We start from the raw sequence: 18,545 nt of genomic DNA, 5'->3' as shown, positions 1-18,545 counted from the left end.
CTTGGCATGTCTTTTCATTCTCTTAACACTATCTTTTACAGAGCAGATATTTTTAGTTTTGATGAAGTCCAGTTTATCAACTTTTTCTTTAATAGATCATGCTTTTGGAGTCACACCTAAAAACTCTTTGCCTAACCCATGAAGATTTTCTCCTATGATTTCTTCTGAAAATTGTAATACTTATAATAAGTATTATAGTCTATGCAATTAGCTCTATAATCAATTACGAGTTAATTTTTTTGTATGAAGTATGAGGCTTAAAGTTGAAGTGTTTTTTTTTGCATATGGATGGCCAACTGTTCCAACATCATTCATTGAAAAGACTATCTTTTCTCCATTAAATGGATTTTGCTCCTCTGTTAAAATCAATTGACCATATTTGTAGGAGTCTATTTCTTTACTCTGTTCCATTGACTTATGTGTCTGTCCCTCCACCAACAGCACACTGTGCTGACTACTGTAGTTTTATACTAAGTTTTAAAGTCAGGTAGTATACTTCTTCCAATTTTATTCTTCTTTTAAAAATTGTATCAGCTATTCTAGCTTCTTTACATTCCACATTTTATTTTTACAAATGAGTTTGTCTGTATCTACAAAAAAAATCCTGCTTGGATTTTTATTGGAACTGTATTAAATCTATAGATTAACTTGAGACATCTTTACCAGACTGTCTTCTAGTCCATGAGCACTGTACATCTCTCCACTTATTTAGGTCTTCTGTGACTTCTTTCACAGCATCTCACAGTTTCAGCATACAGACCCTGTGCATGTTTTATTGGATTTCTAAGTATTTTGTGATGTAAACACAACTGTAAATGGTATTGTACACTGCTAGTATATAAAAATATGACCGATTTTTGTGTGTTGACTTTGCACTCTGTGATCTTAAACTTGCCTATTAGTTCTAGGAAATGTCTTGGAGATTCCTTGGGATTTTCTACAAAGACAATCACGTTGTCTGAGAAGGGGATGGTTTCTTTCTTTGTTTTCAGTCCGTGTCCTTTTATTTCTCCTTTCTCTTTTGCACTGGTTAGGTTTTCCAGAACAATGTTGCATGGGAATGGCAGAGTGGTCCTGCCTCATTCCTGCTCTTGGGGGAAGGCATTGATCCTTTCATCATTAAGTAGGTGCAGGTTTTTTGTAGATGCCCTTTACCAGGTTGACTGAATTCCCTTCTATTCCTAGCTTGTTGAAAATTTAATCATGAACTAAAGCTGAATTTTGCCAAATTTTCCAGTCCAGCCTATAAAAAGCTTGGCAGCTTTTTATTCTGCCACTCTGTCCTCACAAGTAAAAAGCTGAGCAAACTGAAAAATCAACAACTATTCTTAGATCTGTAAGAGAAATGAGGTCACAGAGCAATCTGCTGCCTCCAAAATTGGAGAAATTGACAGGCCAACATAGAGAACCACAACTCACCAGAGCAGAAACCTCCCCAGACACCAGTGCTGAGGCAGGAAACCTGACCTGCAGTTGACGAGTTGCTGGAGGCTCAGCATGGACAACTGAGAGTTAAAAGCTCCAGGGGGGCTCAGTCATTGGGGGACCCCACACTTTTGTGAGTTTTACCTCCTGGACCTCCACCAGGGTCCTACAGTAAATACTGGAGAAAATCCCCTCATGCTTCTGACAGGGCAGGAGAAAACGAATCACTTTGAAATATGCCAGAGTATTCTGTTCTTCTCAACAGAGTCTGCCCTCAGGAGAAACTAGTTAACCAGAGCCTACCTGCGAGCGTTTTACCAGAGCCCTAACTGAGCTGGGGAAGGAGAAATACCCAACTCCAGCCCCTTTTAGACATCCTGTCCCACCTAAGGGGGAGAAAAAACTGAGGAACCTTGTGAAGTTCACAGTCCAGAGGCACAGGCTCACTGAAACACTGAGACCTTTGACAGGACCATAGAACACTTCCCCTTCCCCACACCTCACACCACATCACTAAAGGCCTATTTACACAGATCCTTTTACCCAGTACATCATGTCTGACTATCAAGAAAAAATTACCAGGCATACCAAAAGGCAAAAAAATACAGTTGGAAGAGACACAGCAGGCATCAGAACCAGACTGAGATATGGCAGGGATGTTGGAATTATCAGGCTGGGAATTTAACACAACTATGATTTATATGCTAAGGATATCTAAAGGATAAAGTAGACAGCAGAGAAGAACAGATGGGCAATGCAAAAAGAGAGGTGGAAATCCCAAGGAAAAAACAAAAAGAAATGCTCGAGATCAAAAACACTGTAACAGAAATGAAGAATGCCTTTGACGGGCTTATTAGTGCACAGGACACAGCAGAGGAAAGAATCTCTGAGCTAGAGGATATGACAATAGAATCCTCAAAAACATAAAAGCAAAGAGAACAAAGGCTGGAAAAACAAAATATCCAAGGATCATGGGACAACCACAAAATGTGTAACATATATGTAATGAAGATACAGGAGAAGAAAGAGAGAAAGGAACAGAAGAAATATTTGAAACAATAATGAATGAGAATTTCCCCCAAATTAATGTCAGACACCAACCCACAGATCCAGGAAGCTCAGAGCACACCAAGCAGGATAAATACTAAAAAATGCACACCCAGGCATAGCATTTTCAAACTACGGAAACTCAAAGATAAAGTCCTTAAAGAAGCCAGAGATAAAAAACACCTTACCTACAGGAGTACAAAGAAAATTACATCTGACTTCTCCTCAGAAACCATGCAGGCAAGAAGAGAGTGGAGTGAAATATTTAAAGTGTAGAAAGGAAAAACACACTAATCTAGCATTCTGTACTCTGCCAAATTATCCTTCGAAAGTGAAGGAGAAACAAAGATTTTCTCAAACAAAAATTGAGGGAATTTGTTGCCAGTAGACCTGCCTTGCAAGAAATGTTAAAAGAAGTTCTTTAGAGAGAAGGAAAATGATATAGATCAGAAACTCGGATCTACATAAAGAAATAAAAGCAGTGAATAAAGAACAAGTGAAAGTAAAACTTTTATTTTTCTTCTTCTTAATTGATCTAACAATTTGTTCAAAATAACAGCAACACAGTAATTGACCATGTCCATGTATGCTTATGTACATATGTATATATATGTTTATGGATGCTCATATATAGGTGAGATGAATGACAATGATTATACAAGGGACAGGAGGGGGAAATTAGGATTATTTTATAATCATAAGGTACTCGCACTACCCATGAAGTGGTATAGCATTATATGAAAGTGGACTTGGATGAGTTGTAAATGTACACTGCAAGATGAAGGGAAACCACTTAAAAAAGAAAAAAAGAGTATGACATGCTAAGAAAGGAGAGAAAATGGAGTCATGTAAAATCTCAATTAAAACCTCAAAACGGGGCCGGCCCTGTGGCTTAGCAGTTAAGTGCTCGCGCTCTGCTGCTGGCGGCCCGGGTTCGGATCCCGGGCTCGCACCAACGCACCGCTTCTCCAGCCATGCTGAGGCCGCGTCCCACATGCAGCAACTAGAAGGATGTGCAACTATGACATACAACTATCTACTGGGGCTTTGGGGGGAAAAAGAATAAATAAATAAAATCTTTAAAAAAAAAAAAAAAAAAAACCTCAAAACGCAGAGCACCTAAAGATATAAGGCAAATACTAACAGATCTGAAGGGAGAAATAGACAGCAATACAATAACAGTAGGGGACTTTCAACAAGAGATTGATCATCCAGAAAGAAAATCATAAGGAAACACTGGACTTAAACTACATGTTAGACCAGATGGACTAACATCCCATCCAACATTCCATCCAGCATCAGCAGAACACACATTCTTCTCAAGCACACATGGAACATTCTCCAAGATAGATCATATGTTAGGTCACAAAACAAGTCTTAATAAATTTAAGAAGACTGAAATCATATCAAGCATCTTTTCTCACCACAACGCTATGAAACTAGAAATCCAAAACAAGAAGAAAATTGGAAAATTCACAAATATGTGGAGATTAAACAACCTACTCCTGAACAACCAATGGGTCAACAAAGAATTCAAAAGAGAAATAAAAAAATACCTTCAGACAAACAAAAAGGGAAACACAACATACTAAAACTTATGGGACACAGCAAAGGCAGTTTTAAGAGCAAAGTTTATAGCAATAAACGCCTACAGTAAGAAAAAACAAAGATCTCAAATAAACAACCTAACTTTGCACCTCAAGGAATAGTAAAAGAAGAACAAACTAGCCCAAAGTTATTAGAAGGAAGGAAATAACAAAGGTTAGAATGGAAATAAATAAAATAGAGACTAAAAAGACATTAGAAGAGATCAATGAAACCAAGAGCTGGTTTTTTGAAAAGATAAACAAAATAGACAAATCTTTAGCTAGACTCACCAAGAAAAAAAGAGAAAGACTGAAATACATAAAATTACAACTTAAAGCAGAGACATTACAACCGATATTACACAAATACAAAGGATCATAAGAGACTACTATGAACAATTATATGCCAATAAATTGAACAACCTAGAAGAAATGGATTAATTTCTAGAAACATACAACCTACCAAGACTGAATCATGAATACAAAATCTGAACAGACCAATTACTAGTAAGGAGATTGAATCAGTAACCAAAACCTCCCAACAAACAAAAGTCCATGACCAGGTCGCTTCAATGGTGAATTCCACCAAACAGTTAAAGAAGAATTAATACCAAACCTTCTCAAACTCTTCCAAAGAATTGAAGAGGAAGGAACACTTCCAAAGTCATTTTACAATGCCAGCATTACCCGATAGCAAAGCCACACAAGGATGCTACAAGAAAAGAAAATTACAGGCCAATATCTCTGATGGACAGAGAAGGAAAAATCCTTAAAATATTAGCAAACTGAATTTCACAGTACAGGTGGTCCCCAACTTACGATGGTTTGACTTACTATTTTTTGTCTTTACCATGATGTGAAAGCCATACACATTCAGTAGACACTGTGCTTCACATTTTGAATTTTGATCTTTTCCCGGGCTAGCGATATGCGGTACAATACTCTCCCATGATGCTGGGCAGTGGCATTGAGCCGAAGCTCCCAGTCAGCCGTGCAATCACGAGGACAAACAACCAACACACTTACAACCATTCTGTACCCAACAACCATTCTGCTTTTCACTCAGTAGTCAATAAATTACATGAGATATTCAATACTTTATTATAAAACAGGCTTTATGTTAGATTATTTTGCCCAGCTGTAGGCTAAAGTAAGTTTTCTGAGTACATTTAAGGTAGGCTAGGCTACGCTATAACGTTCAGTAGGTTAGGTGTATTAAACACATTTTCTAATTACAACATTTTCAACTTATGATGGGTTTATTGGCATGTAACCCCATTGTAAGTCAAGGAAGATCTGTATGTTAAAAAGACCATACACCATGATCAAGTGGCATTTATTCCTGGGAGGCAAAAGGATAGATCAACATAGCAAATCACTAAATGTGATACACCACAGTAACCAAATGCAGGGTAAAAATCATATGATCAGCTCAACAGATGCAGGAAGAGCATTTGATAAAACTCAACTACATTCCATGGTAATAAATAGGTACTGGGGAGCATACCACAACATAATAAAGGTCACATACAACAAACCCATGGCTGACATCATACTCAACAATGAAAAGCTGACAGCTTTTCCTCTAAGATCAGAAACAAGACAAAGATGCCCACTCTCATCACTTTTATTTAACATAATATTGGAAGTCCTAGCCAAAGCAATCAGACAAGAAAAAGAAATAAAGAGCATCCAAATTGGAAAAGAAGTAAAACTGTCTCTATTTGCAGATAACATGATATTATACATAGAAAACCCTAAATACTCCACCAAAAAACTATTAGAATTAATAAATTCAATAAAGATGCAGGATACAAAATCAATATACAAAAATTAGTTGCGTCTCTATACACTAACGAACTATCAGAAAGAGACATTAAGAAAACAATCCCATTCACAATTGCATCAAAAAGAATAAAATACCTAGGAATAAATTTAACCACGGAGGTGAAAGACCTGTTTACTGAAAACTATAAAATATTGATGAAAGAAACTGAAGACACAAAGAAATGTAAAGATACCCTGTGTTCTTGGATAGGAAAAATTAATATTGTTTACATGTCCCTATTACCCAAAGCAATCTAAAAGATTCAAAGCAATCTCTATCAAAATTCCAATGGCATTCTTTATAGAAATAGAAAAAAAATCCCAAAATTTAAATGACCCCCAAATAACCAAAGCAATCCTGAAAACGAAGAACAAAGCTGGAGGTATCTCACACTATACTACAAAGCTATAGTAATCAAAGCAGTGTGGTACTGGCCCAAAAATAGACATAGACCAACAGAACAGAATAGAGATCCCAAAAACAAACGTACACACTGCATACATGGTCAACTAACATGTGACAACAGAGCCAAGAATACTCAATGGGGAAAGGAGAGTCTCTTCAATAAATGGTGTGGATAGGGGCCGGCCCAATGGCGTAGTGGTTAAGGTGCATGTTCTGCTTCAGCAGCCTGGGGTTGGCAGGTTCGGATCCTGGGCATGGACCTACACACCGCTTGTCAGGCCATGCTGTGGCAGCATCCCACATAAAGTAGAGGAAGATGGGCACGGATGTTAGCCCAGGACCAATCTTCCTCAGCAAAAAAAAGAGGAGGATTGGTGACAAATGTTAGCTCAGGGCTAATCTTCCTCACAAAATAAATAAATAAATAAACAAATGTTGCGGATAACCAACAGGTGGAGTGGAATCCAGGAGGTCAGAAGCACAGGGGAAGAGGGGCAGCCGCAGGGGGCCGGGTCATCAACAGTTACCACAGGACGTCCCTGGGCATCTGCACGAAGCAACCCGGCCTCCAGCCTCTCCATCTGCTTCCGCTCCACATCCTGAGTGACTCGCTGCCACCCCCTCATTTGTCCTCACCACTGCCCTGCACCAGGTGGGTAAGCACCGAGCAAGTCAACACCAGGCACTGAAAACTATAAAATATTGATAGGTCAGCACCGGGCAGGTCAGCACCAGGAAAAGCGCCAGGTGGTTTTGCTTCAACATGATAGCCACGGCTCTCCTCCAGGTGCTCGGCTCAGGCCGCCCCTCCGGACCATCCACTCCCCTCTGTCAAACCCACACCTGCACCTGCATATAGAATAGACCTCGCCACCCCCTCGAGTTCAAGGCCCGCTATGTCCACACCCCCATCAGCAAGTCCCTCCCCACCAGGCCTGTCCTCTGCCTCCGACACAGCAAACCCATCCAACCCACCGGCCAGAGTCTGCACCCAGCCACCCTTCCCAAGTCCAGTGGGCTGCCCCCGAGGCCCCACCCGCCCTCCCCCAGGGGTCCCCGCTATCCTCTCCACCCACTCTCGCCCCCTCCCCCTGCCCTGCAGTCTACAGCCCATGCATACCAAGTGTGGTCTCCCACACACAAGCTGATCTCTACTCCACCCCTTAAAAGCTCCTGGTGGCCTAAGACATGGCAAAGTCCTAGGGACACAGAGAGCCTAAACTGGCCTGCCCCACTGGACGAAGCCCAGCACACCCAAATCCAGGCTGCAGCCCCCGCAGGCTGGATGCTGCCCCCATCCCCCTCTCCTCCCCGCCCCCACCCCACCATCTCAACCCCCCTTCTCACCGTCCTCCTCCTCCCTCTTCCCCCCACCCTCCTCTTTGCCTCCCACATCCCTCCCACCCGGCCAGGAGCAGAGCTGGACCCTTGGCACCCAGGCTGCCCCCAACTGCCCTGGGCATGGGGACATATCTCCACCGCAGGCTGGCTCCCCATTTCCCCATGGCCACGAGGCTCAATACACATTTATTGAATGAACGCTGGTGTTTGGGGGGCAAAGGCCAATGCCCACTTCACGGATTAATGGTGTAGCTGGTTCCTTTGTACCCTGTGTATCATCGTATAAATCCACAGGGGTTATTAACAAGCCAAATTATCATGGATGTTGACTCTATGTACACTTTATCTTCAGACAACATAATTTCAACAGAGTTAAAGGCCCAAGGTCATTTGCTGTCATCTCCCTCAATCTCTGCAATCTATAAGGAGCTGCGGCAACATTCGACAGCTGTCTGCTTATTATTTAAATGGATCTATTACTGGAAACATCAGCCGTATTCTTCTCAGATGTTATTTTTCTGGATTTTTACAGAATAAATTTCAGATTGGGATGTTTCACTTTAACATGTTAGGTCCCGAGATGCCGAGCCCAGGAGAGGGCTAGGCAGAGGTGGGAGGAGCTGCAGACCTGAAGGCCTGGCTCCCACTCACCTCTCACCTGCCTTCTAAGCTCAGAGTTTGTGAGCACACAAAGCATTGAACAGGGAGGGTGGGAGCAGAACCAGAAAACTGTCCACTCCCATCTGTGTGAGCCTGGGGGAGAGTGACTTGGGGGAGCCTGAACTCCAGGCTGGGTCTCCCTTATGCTAATTAGGGAGCTGCAGGGAGAGGGGAGACCCAGGCTGGGGAAAAGAGACAAAGACTCTGCTGGTATTAAAAAAACAGCCCAAGACAGTAAGTATTGGATAGTCGCAGGTTCCCCAAGAGAACAGACTTTATGCAAATCACTCATGAGAAAGTTACATTAACTTTGACTTAGATTTCTCATAAAGGCATTTTTTTAATCAGTTAAAAATTCAAGACACTGAGCTAAGAAATCAATAACATATCACCTTAGGAAAAAAGTCAAAATTAATCACGATTTGTTAAGATTCCAGACACGAGCCCAACCACCCACCCCACCCCACCCCAGCAGTTCCTTACCAGCAGGCAGGTCCCCATCCATTCGGACACCAGCACATCCACCTTCTCCGGCAGTACCACATCCTCCACCTTCTGCTGGAACACAGTGATGATGTCGGCAAAGCCATTCTGCATGACCAGCTGGCCCGTGTGCTGGGCCATCTCGCTGGCCTCCACTGCATACACCTGCACGTGGCAGAAGCACCATCAGTGCCTGTCCCAGCCCCGCACAGCGGCCTGTCATCTACTCTCCCCGAGCCTATGTCGCCTTGGCAAGTCAGAACCAGCATGAGAGAAAACAGCAAACGGCAGTGACAGAAGGAAGCAGGTGTGGCAGCAGTGACAGTAGCCAGGCCATGGTGTGTCATCTCCACCAGAGAGAGCCCTTGGAAGGGAGCTGCCACTAATTCTAACTCTGTCTTCTGCCTAAGATGCAGACACAGGGCCGCAGGTGGGTAGAGGCTCCGCACACTCGCAGGGCAGCCCGCCCCAGGGGCCCTCCTGGATAAGGCCCAGCGGCCCGGCCCCCAGACGCACAGCAACACAGTCCATAACTGACCCAGGAAGTTCCTGGCACTCAACTGAGAACAGCTGGACTTTCAGGATATCAGTGGCTTCTGAGACAATTTCAAATCCAGGTTCCTAGAGGAAGGTCCTGAGCTTTACATCCTGATGCTGGCGGGATCTGGACCCAGGCAGTCACTGCACTGCAGTCTCACCTGTACACTAGGAATTCCATCTACCTGTGTCAGGGCCTTCACGAGGCTGCAACTCTGCACAGCCCAGACATGCTTTACAGGGAAGAGGACGAAGGGCGTCCCGCACGCATCACAGAGCATGGTCCGTCCTGTCCCTGCCAGGCAGTCATGCAGAGACGACACCTGGATGGTGATCTGCCCAAGTGGCCCAGCCCAGACACGTGGACACACGTGCTTCTATATTTAACTTAAATAAACATTTCACAAAAAAATATCCCACTACATGCAGATCATTCAGATGTTTTCTTTTCTGTCCTATTCCACTCTGTGCTGTTTGTGACTCATTAAACCCATGTCACGGCCTCTGACGGCTCAGCCTCCAAGCACACACTGCCCGTCTCACCGACACAGTACCTCGCACACACAGAGGACACCTCACCAGGACCCGGCTCAGAAGGCGCTGAAGGGACAGCTGTGTCTACTCACTGCTCTGGGCTGCGCGTAATGCGCACAGAAGAGGCTGATGATCCCAGTGCCGCAGCCAACATCCAGAATCACTTTATCTTTCAGAGATTCTTTATTCTGCAGGATGACGCTGTGGTATTTAGTTGTTCGTGGCTGGTCTGCCAACATCTCCAAGTGAAGTTTCTAGAGGAAACAGACATGAAGAATCATGGCCTGTGATCAGAGCTTTGCTGATCCCTGGTTTATGATGGAAGATCAGAGCCTGAGCCCACTCCCTTGACTCCACCACCCTACACCTAAAAACATGAGCAACAAAGAGTTCTAAAAAAATCAAAAGACCAAAATATGTCAATGGATAAAAATAAGAGTAGACAGTGAAGGAAGGAAATGGAAATTTCCGGAATCCTTCCAGCTCAGTGTGGTGCTGCCTGCAGCTGCTCCCTGAACCTCCCCAAGAGCCAGGTAAGCAGAGAAGCGGGTGTGGACGGAGCACTCGAGAGGCGGCGCAGACGTCACCCTCCTGACCACTGTTTCCAATGGAGACGGGAGGAACCACTGCATTCCCGACCAGACACAACTTGACAAGTGTCTCCCAAGAGAGAACACGGACAAGCCACCAGGAGAGACACCAGCAGAGGCACACGGGCTCCACCCAGAAGGGCCCAGTTACTCTCACACATAAATCTGCCCTTCATTTGCTTGGGGAGTGCAGAAACGGTAGCTGTGGAGAGGGATGACACCCCACCAACCTGACCCTCGGGGATGAGCGTGAGGCCCCCAGCTGCGTCCAGACGAAGGACAACATCTGAAACCCGAGGACACAGCCCATGGGAATCGGGCCAACCCCCAGGGAGGCAGAGGAAGAAGGCTCCTCCAGACAGTTCACGAAGCCAGGAAGTGGTCAGATCCCCCCTGCCGGCGAGGCTGCACCAGCACCCGTCCCCCGCGCCCCAGTCCTCATGTCTGAGCTGCAGAAAATCCAGCCTAGAAATGGCACCACTTAGAAGGAGACAGACAGCCAGACCACCCAGACCGTGTCAGCACAGACAAGAGGTCTGGACAGGGCCTCCACGAGCCCATCTCGGCTCCTCACAAAGACAGCGCTGACCGAAAAACAAACGCGAGGACAGAGGGAGGCTGTCGGAGTGGATGAGTCAAGACCCAGGCATCCTGCCTGCAGCAATCACCTAACAGAAAGTCACAACGAGGATGCAAAGGCCCCGTGACGCCAGAGGAAGGAAACTGGAGCAACCATGTTAACATCAGACCAAACACATTTCAGAGCAAAGACTACTCCCAAGGAGGAAGAGGGTCAATTCAGAACAACACAGGACTCACTGCAGAAAAGGACATCATAATTCTAGGGGCCGGCCCGGTGACGTAGTGGTTAAGTGCACGTGCTCTGCTTTGGTGGCCCGGGGTTTGCAGGTTCGGATCCCCAGTGCGGACCAAAGCACTGCTTGTCAAGCCATGCTGTGGCAGTGTCCCATATAAAGTAGAGGAAGATGGGCACGGATATCAGCCCAGGGCCAGTCTTCCTCAGAAAAAGAGGAGGATTGGCGTTGGATGTTAGCTCAGGGCTAATCTTCCTCACAAAAAAAAAAAAAAAAAGACATAATAATTCTAAATATTTTGTACCTAATAACAGAGCTTCAAAATACACAAAGCAAAAACCAACAGAAATGCCACAAGAAATAGACAAATTCACAATCGTGGTCAGAGACTTCAACACTCTTCTCTCAGTAATTGACAGAAGTAGACAGAAAATCAGTAAGGACACAGACTTGAACAACACTATCAACCAACTTAATCTCGTTGGTATTCACAGAACACTTTACCCAACCATTTACAATAATAATACACAAAAATATCTAGGAATAGATTTAACAAGAAAGGTACACAACCCTGTATGATCAAACTTCAAAACTCTGAGAGACATAGAACAACAAGGCTTAAGAAATGGGACAGTCAGCGTGATGTTACAAAAGATGTCACTTCTCCCTAAATTAATGCATACTTTGCATACAATACCAACTAAAATGCTAACCAATTTGGTATGGGGGGAGCACAACAAAATGATAATAAATTTAGTTTCAAAAAAATACACAGCCAAGGCTAGCCATGAAAATGCTAAAAAACAGAACTGGTAAGAGGCTGAGCTCTCCCAGACGTTCAAAAGCTACAATAATAAGAAGCATCTGGAACTGCAGAAGAAATAAACAGACGAATGAAACAGAAGAGAGATTCCAGAAACAGACCCTAGAAATTGAACACGTGATAAACGTGCCTCTCACATCAGCAGGAAAAGGAGGATTACCCAGAAACTGACACGGCAACAGACGGTGTGTGGGGAGAAACTGGCAGAATTGTACCTCATTGTTTGCAAGTAAATTCCAGAGTGATTTAGACATTTCATTGTTAAAAATAAGATCATAAAAGTGCCAAGAGAAAGCATGGATACTTATAATCTTGGAGTGAAGAAGGCCTCAAAGTAGAACACAAAACCCAGAAGCCACAACAAAAGGACCAGTTAGACCAGACAAAGAGGACCACTGAAGAAAAGAGTGGCAAGTGCTAAGTGTGACACGCATCACACACACAGGCTAAGCTGCTTAGTTAACACACAAATTGACAGAAATCAAAAGAAAAATGGGAAAATTGCATGAAAGTTTACCAAAAAGAAGAAAAAATACGAAAGGCCAATAAATATGAAAGATGATCAATCTCACTTTAAAAAAAGGAAACCAGGGCCAGCCCTGGCAGCCTGGTTTCAGGGTGCTCTGCTTTGGTGGCCTGGGTCTGGTTCCCGGCATGGACCTACACCATCCGTTCGTCAGTGGTCATGCTGTAGCAGCAGCCCACATACAAAACAGAGGAAGACTGGCAACAGATATGAGCTCAGGGCAAATTTTCCTCAGCAAAAAGAGGAAGATTGGCAACAGATGTCAGCTCAGGGTGAATCTTCCTCAGCAAAAAATAAAAAGATAAAAAAATAATAAAAAACTGAAAATCAAAATCAAGAGATACCATATTTCACCTTTACGACTGGAAATCTTTTTTCACTTTGATGATTTGTGGTGGTGACATAAGTGTTCACACACCCTTGGTAGGTGTATAATCAGCAAATCTCTCTGGAGAGCAAATTGGCACAATCCACCAAAGCAAAAAACACATACACACACCCTACAAATTCACCCAATGGGAATTCTAGCAAAAGTTTAGCAGGATTCGTGTAGGAGGACATCCACTACAGCATTGCTAGTCATGATAAAAAGCTGTTGAATAAGCAACCCACCAACATGGTCCTTTTAAAATCAACATAATACTCTGCAGCTGTTGTAAAGAACAAACCTTCAAAACAATACAGCTGCGTGAAAAGATGAGGTGAAAACTGTGTGTGTGGAACTATTCCTTTTCTGTAAATTTAAAATAATAAAACAGATGTGGCTTAGACTTGGTAGAAGCATTAACACAGTTGCTGAAAGAAACCTCAGGGAGCAGTGGGGCTCTCGGGTTAGGGGCAGCAGAGTGAGGAGACAGACTACTGATTTTCATTCTGTTTTTCCTAATAGGCTGACAGCTCTAACCATGTATGTACATCACTGGTTTTTCATTTATTTTAACGTTTTTAATTGTGAAATATGACATACCTACAAAAAAGTACCTTAAAGAGTGCCTTACAGTGTATCAAACAGTTATCCAGCAAACACTCCCACGACCAGCAGGAGAACTCTGCCAGCACCCCGCCACGTGGCCCTGCACGCACGGCCCTCCCTCACCGGTCACCTCCACCCTGATCTCAGGGGAACCGGGTCCCTGATCGCCTTCAGAGTCTCACCACTTACACATCATTCATAAACACTATCTTTTCATGGTGCCTTTTAACCTTATACGATTGAATCAAATGTTGGATGTTCTTTGATATCTGGCTTCTTTCACTCAACACTGTGTTTGCAACGTTTATCCTGCAAGTATCTGTTTTTATCTTGTTTTACAATATAAACAGGGGTTATCTGGACCATAGGATTATGGGTCTTTACCCATATCGGAAAAAAACAAACTAATAAGCTAGTTATTTAGAAGTATTACTGTTGATTTATATGACTTTTTTGTACTTTATTTTTACAGTAAAATTTATCACCTTTTTTTAAATACTGAGAAAAGTTTCAGCCCACCACCTGCTTTTCTATGGCCTAGAAGCTGAAAAGGGCTTTTATATTTTTAAATGGCTTTTACAAATCAAAAGAACAATGTGACACACGAAAATTACATGAAAGTCAAATTTCAACGACCATGGACAAAGTCTGATTGGCACACAGCCACGCCCACCTTCTGTGTTTTCACGGCTGCTTCGCACGGCGACGGCAGAGCCCAGCAGCCTCACCCAGACCGCACAGCCTGCTAATCAGGAGAAAGGTCTGCGAGCCCTGCTCTAAACAATGAGCAGAAGCAGCTCAGATATTTTTTTTTAAAGTTAGAACCTAAAACTAGAGAGAAGAAACCAGCATCCGGGTGGTGAACAGGGAGTGCAGAAAGCAATACCAGGGTTCCGTAGCTGCCGAAATACTCTTCATCCTGCCACGTGTCCTCGGGGTCGCACTCCTCCAGGTGCTTCCCCAGGTGGTTGGCTGGGATGTACCCGCAGCAGCCTGCACGCTCGCCCCACCACCAATCAGCAGTGGTTTGTCTCAGGATGAGAATTTTTTCTCCTCTCAAAAAACTGAGCTGGAAAAAAAATATACGGAAGTGAAAATTCAAGAAAACCCTGTAGTTGGTATTTCAACCAGGGCTTAGTGATAAATCCCCCATCACTAGGGCCCCAATCACAGCCATTTCAAAAAGGAGTCGATGGTAATTACACCAACTGACAATTTATGAAAATGATATCAGGATTTAGACACTCGTGTGGGACATCTACAGGAAAGAAGAGCACAGCTTAACTGACGTTTTTTAAAAGAAAGATTAAACAGGGGCCGGCCCGGTGGTGTAGTGGCTGGGTACGTGCGCTCCACTTTGTGGGTCTGCAGGTTCAGATCCCGGGCATGGACCCGCACACCATTCGTCAAGCCATGCTGTGGTGGCATCCCACATAGAAATAGTGGGAGACTGGTGCCGGTGTTAGTTCAGAGACAATCTTCCTCAAGCAAAAAGAGGAAGGCTGGCAACAGATGTTAGCTCAGGGCCAATCTTCCTCACCAAAAAGAAAGATTAAACATTTTCAAATGGCTTAGGACAGAATTTCTCAAAAGCCTCTTCCCAGTAACTCAGCTATGTGGTAGCTGATTCGGTTACTGGAGGATTACATTAAGAAATTCCTGTTACAAAGTAAAGAAAGCTACATTCAAGTAGATGTTTTTATTTTATAGCCTCATCTTTCATTAACTAGAATAGGTTCTAAATCAAGGTTTCCAAGCAAACACTGGAACGGGTGCTTCCTCCCTCATTCCTTACCCAGGTGTCTTTCACATTCAGGCTTGGGGTCAGAATTTCCTAGGCTAGGAAGAGCAGGGTCACTCACAGGTCTCACGCAGCTCTAAACATCTGAATACTTCTTTATTTAAATTTGGCATGACTTCTGCAAAACTTACATCTAATTCTGTCACTGAATGTGCTGAATGCATACGACCCGGAGCTGGTGCACACGACCCCTGCATGTGAGCAAGCGCACACAGACCTGCGTGTCGTCGGTGGCAGAATAGTCCGCGATGGCCACGAACTCCTCAGGGTGCACACCCTCCTGGAGGCGCTCTTCTTCACCATGCCCAACAGGCTCTCGTCCCTCCTGCTTCAAGCCAAAGACAGAACAAGGAATGACTGTGGGCTTCTTTTTCTTTCTCTCTTTTTTTTTTGGCTCCAGATTATCAGGAGGGTTTCAAATGAAGATTCATGTGGCCAGGTTTTTATCATGGAAACAACTTGGGTCACCTTCACAAGCAGAACCAAGCAATCTCACCCTCACTCCACCTTTACTCCACGTCTCTAGTACAAGAGGATTTGCATCCTCAAGAGAACGTCACAGAAAGAACAAGAGGCACGTTTAGTGTCTTTGGTGACTGAGACCTGATCACCAGCAGCGCTCCCTAAGAGTGACAACCGGCCCAGGAGGAAGCAGCCCTGTCTCCAGGGAATTACACTTGGAGACCTCGTCAGACACGAGGACAGAGCTGGGCGGGCCTCGATGAGGGCCTATGGAAGGTGCCAGCGACCTGGCACAAGCAGCCGGCCTCAATCACACTGCATTGCTGCTGACGTGCTGCTCAGGACCCTGAGAGGCCCCTGGACCTGAGGGCCCCACCACCACTTTTCTTCAGAACAGGCTTGCCTGGAAGATAGCCACTGGAGGTGGCAGAACCTCCTATCATGTGTTCCAGTTCACTGTGGCAACCCCCTCCCAATATATACATTTTAAACAAATTTTCTTTAAAGACAGATGTAATTCATGTTCATTTTAGAAAATGTGTGAAAGCATCTGTAATCTTGCTCACTGGCCAGAGATAATGACGGTCAACACATTAACATTTATATCCTTCCAGGCTTTTTTTTAAAGTGTACATATAACATGTGCATAAGGGTGTTGATTGGGATCATACAATTCTGCCTTGTGATGTTTTCCACTTATTAAATTCTGAACATTTTTCATTATGAAATATACTTCTAAACACATTTTTAATACGTGATAGTATTCCATTCTATGAATTATTATAACATGTTTATCTAGTCTCCTAGTTTTGGACACACAGACTGTTTTCAGTTTTTACGATTATGAATTATGTTAAGAGGAACTTTCTTAGACATAAATCATCTTGTCTGGCCCTGACAATGTTCTTAAGATGAATTCCTGGATGTGAAATTAGTGGATCAAGAGGACGCATACCTGCCTCACTTCCAACCTCACCCCCAAACGCCCTCCAGAAAGGCGGCTCCTTAGACCCCTACAGAGATCAGGACCTAGCTCTGGGAAGGCAGGTGACTGACTCATCACTCTAATCTCTGCCGATCTGATGGGGAGAAATTACCTGTCTTTGTTACCTCCATTTGCCTTTCTCTGATTATCATGGAGTCAAACATGTGTTTTAGGTACTCACTGGTCCTCTTTTTTATTTAGCTAATTGCCCATGTGTATCCTCTGCACATTTTCCTGTTAGAGGGACATGATTAGTTTGGGCACAGTATCACGTTCTTTGTAGCTTGTCTCCATCCCGTCCCTGCTCACCCACATCATCCCCCTCTCACCACCATCCGAAGTCTGTATTAGTCCCCCGGTGTACACCCTCCCAGAGTTTCTCCATGCTCATGTGATATACAAACACACACACGGTTTATTTTTTCTTTTGACGTCGTTTTTTGTAAAGGCTATCACAGACCTTCTGTTTTAATTTTGCTTCTTTTACTCACACAACACCTTGTGAAAAACTCCCCAACTGTTAGAACTCTAACTTATAATTTCCAATGGCTATATAATATTCCATAGCAGGAATTCTGCCTCATTCTTCCGTCATCTCCAATCGATGGACTTTCTCTTGTGTCTAGTTTTCTACCACCATCAACAATGCTGCCACAAACGTCTGTGCACAGTTTTCCTTATGTGATGACATTTTATTTCTATGGGATAGACTGCCAGGGATAAACAAATAACAGTTTTCATCCAAACATTTGTCAGACTCTTTCCATAAGGGTGTAGCACCTCACACTTCACCAGCAACGCACGGAGTACCTTCAGCCAGAATACTCAGCAGCAACAGCCACTATCACTGTCTTTAATTTTTGCCAGTGATAGGTGTAAAGAATCCAGAAAAGGAAAAACTGCAGAGAAACAGATTATTTCTTATACTTCATAAAAAAGACTTTTGATAGCATAAAGAAACAATAATTTATTGTGGGGTTTATAACATAGAAGTAAAATATGTTACAGTAACAGCACAAAAAATGGGAGCTGATAAATGAAACTAATCTGGAGGATTCTTACGTCGCGAAATGGTCAAAAAAAAAGACTGGAACAGGTTAAGGATACACGTCACAATCTCTTGAGTAACCACTAAAATAACACAACAAGGCACAGCTAAAAAGCCACCAGAGGAGATAATGTGGAATTACAGGCAGTACTTTATTAATCCAAAAGAAAGCAAGAATGGAAAAAGGTACAAAGAAGAAATGTGACACACAGAAGCAAGACGTTAGACTTAACCATATCAGTCATTATGTTAAATGCTAATGGACTAAATACTTCAATTAAAGTGCAGAAATTATCTGACGGAAAAAAAAGGACACAACTATAGGAGAAACACTTTAAACATAAGGACCTAGGTTGAAAAGATATGGGTGTGCGTGCATGTGTGTACCACACAAGCACTAACCATAAGAAAGCTGGTACAGCAAAATTACTATAAGACATAGTAGATCACATTACAATCAGTGATCCAAGCTTCCATCTCAAGATGCTATAAAAAGAGAAAATTAAACCCAAATAGAATTGAATAAAATAGAGATAAAAGCAGAAATTAATGAAATAGAAAACAGATGAACAAAGAGAAAGTCAACAAACACAAAACTGCTTCTTTGAAAACATAAAATCAATAAAACCCGAAAAAGACTGATCAAGGGGGGAAAAAGATAAAACACAAACTGTGA

The 18,545-nt window shown here is 43.4% G+C and overlaps 1 protein-coding gene across 8 annotated transcripts in view; it reads right to left on the bottom strand.

Annotated features, from left to right (window-relative positions):
• The window catches only part of PRMT2 (protein arginine methyltransferase 2), a 31,577-nt gene that overhangs the window by 9,530 nt on the left and 3,502 nt on the right, over positions 1 to 18,545 (bottom strand). For 5 of the 8 annotated variants that reach the window (XM_058523353.1, XM_058523352.1, XM_058523356.1 and 2 more), the window contains 4 exons: positions 15,592 to 15,702; positions 14,460 to 14,642; positions 9,939 to 10,100; positions 8,776 to 8,940 (listed from right to left, as the gene is read on the bottom strand). In XM_058523353.1, coding sequence (XP_058379336.1) covers positions 8,776 to 8,940; positions 9,939 to 10,100; positions 14,460 to 14,642; positions 15,592 to 15,702 — 621 coding nt within the window. Of the gene's footprint in view, positions 1 to 683; positions 762 to 8,775; positions 8,941 to 9,938; positions 10,101 to 14,459; positions 14,643 to 15,591; positions 15,703 to 18,545 lie in introns of those variants that run through there. The other 3 variants (XM_058523357.1, XM_058523354.1, XM_058523355.1) reach the window with 3 other exon arrangements.

Source organism: Diceros bicornis, chromosome 27, assembly GCF_020826845.1.
Source record: "Diceros bicornis minor isolate mBicDic1 chromosome 27, mDicBic1.mat.cur, whole genome shotgun sequence".
Taxonomy (NCBI): Eukaryota; Metazoa; Chordata; class Mammalia; order Perissodactyla; family Rhinocerotidae; genus Diceros; species Diceros bicornis.
Note: the sequence above shows the minus strand (reverse complement) of the source record. Positions and strands in the feature narration are given on the sequence as shown.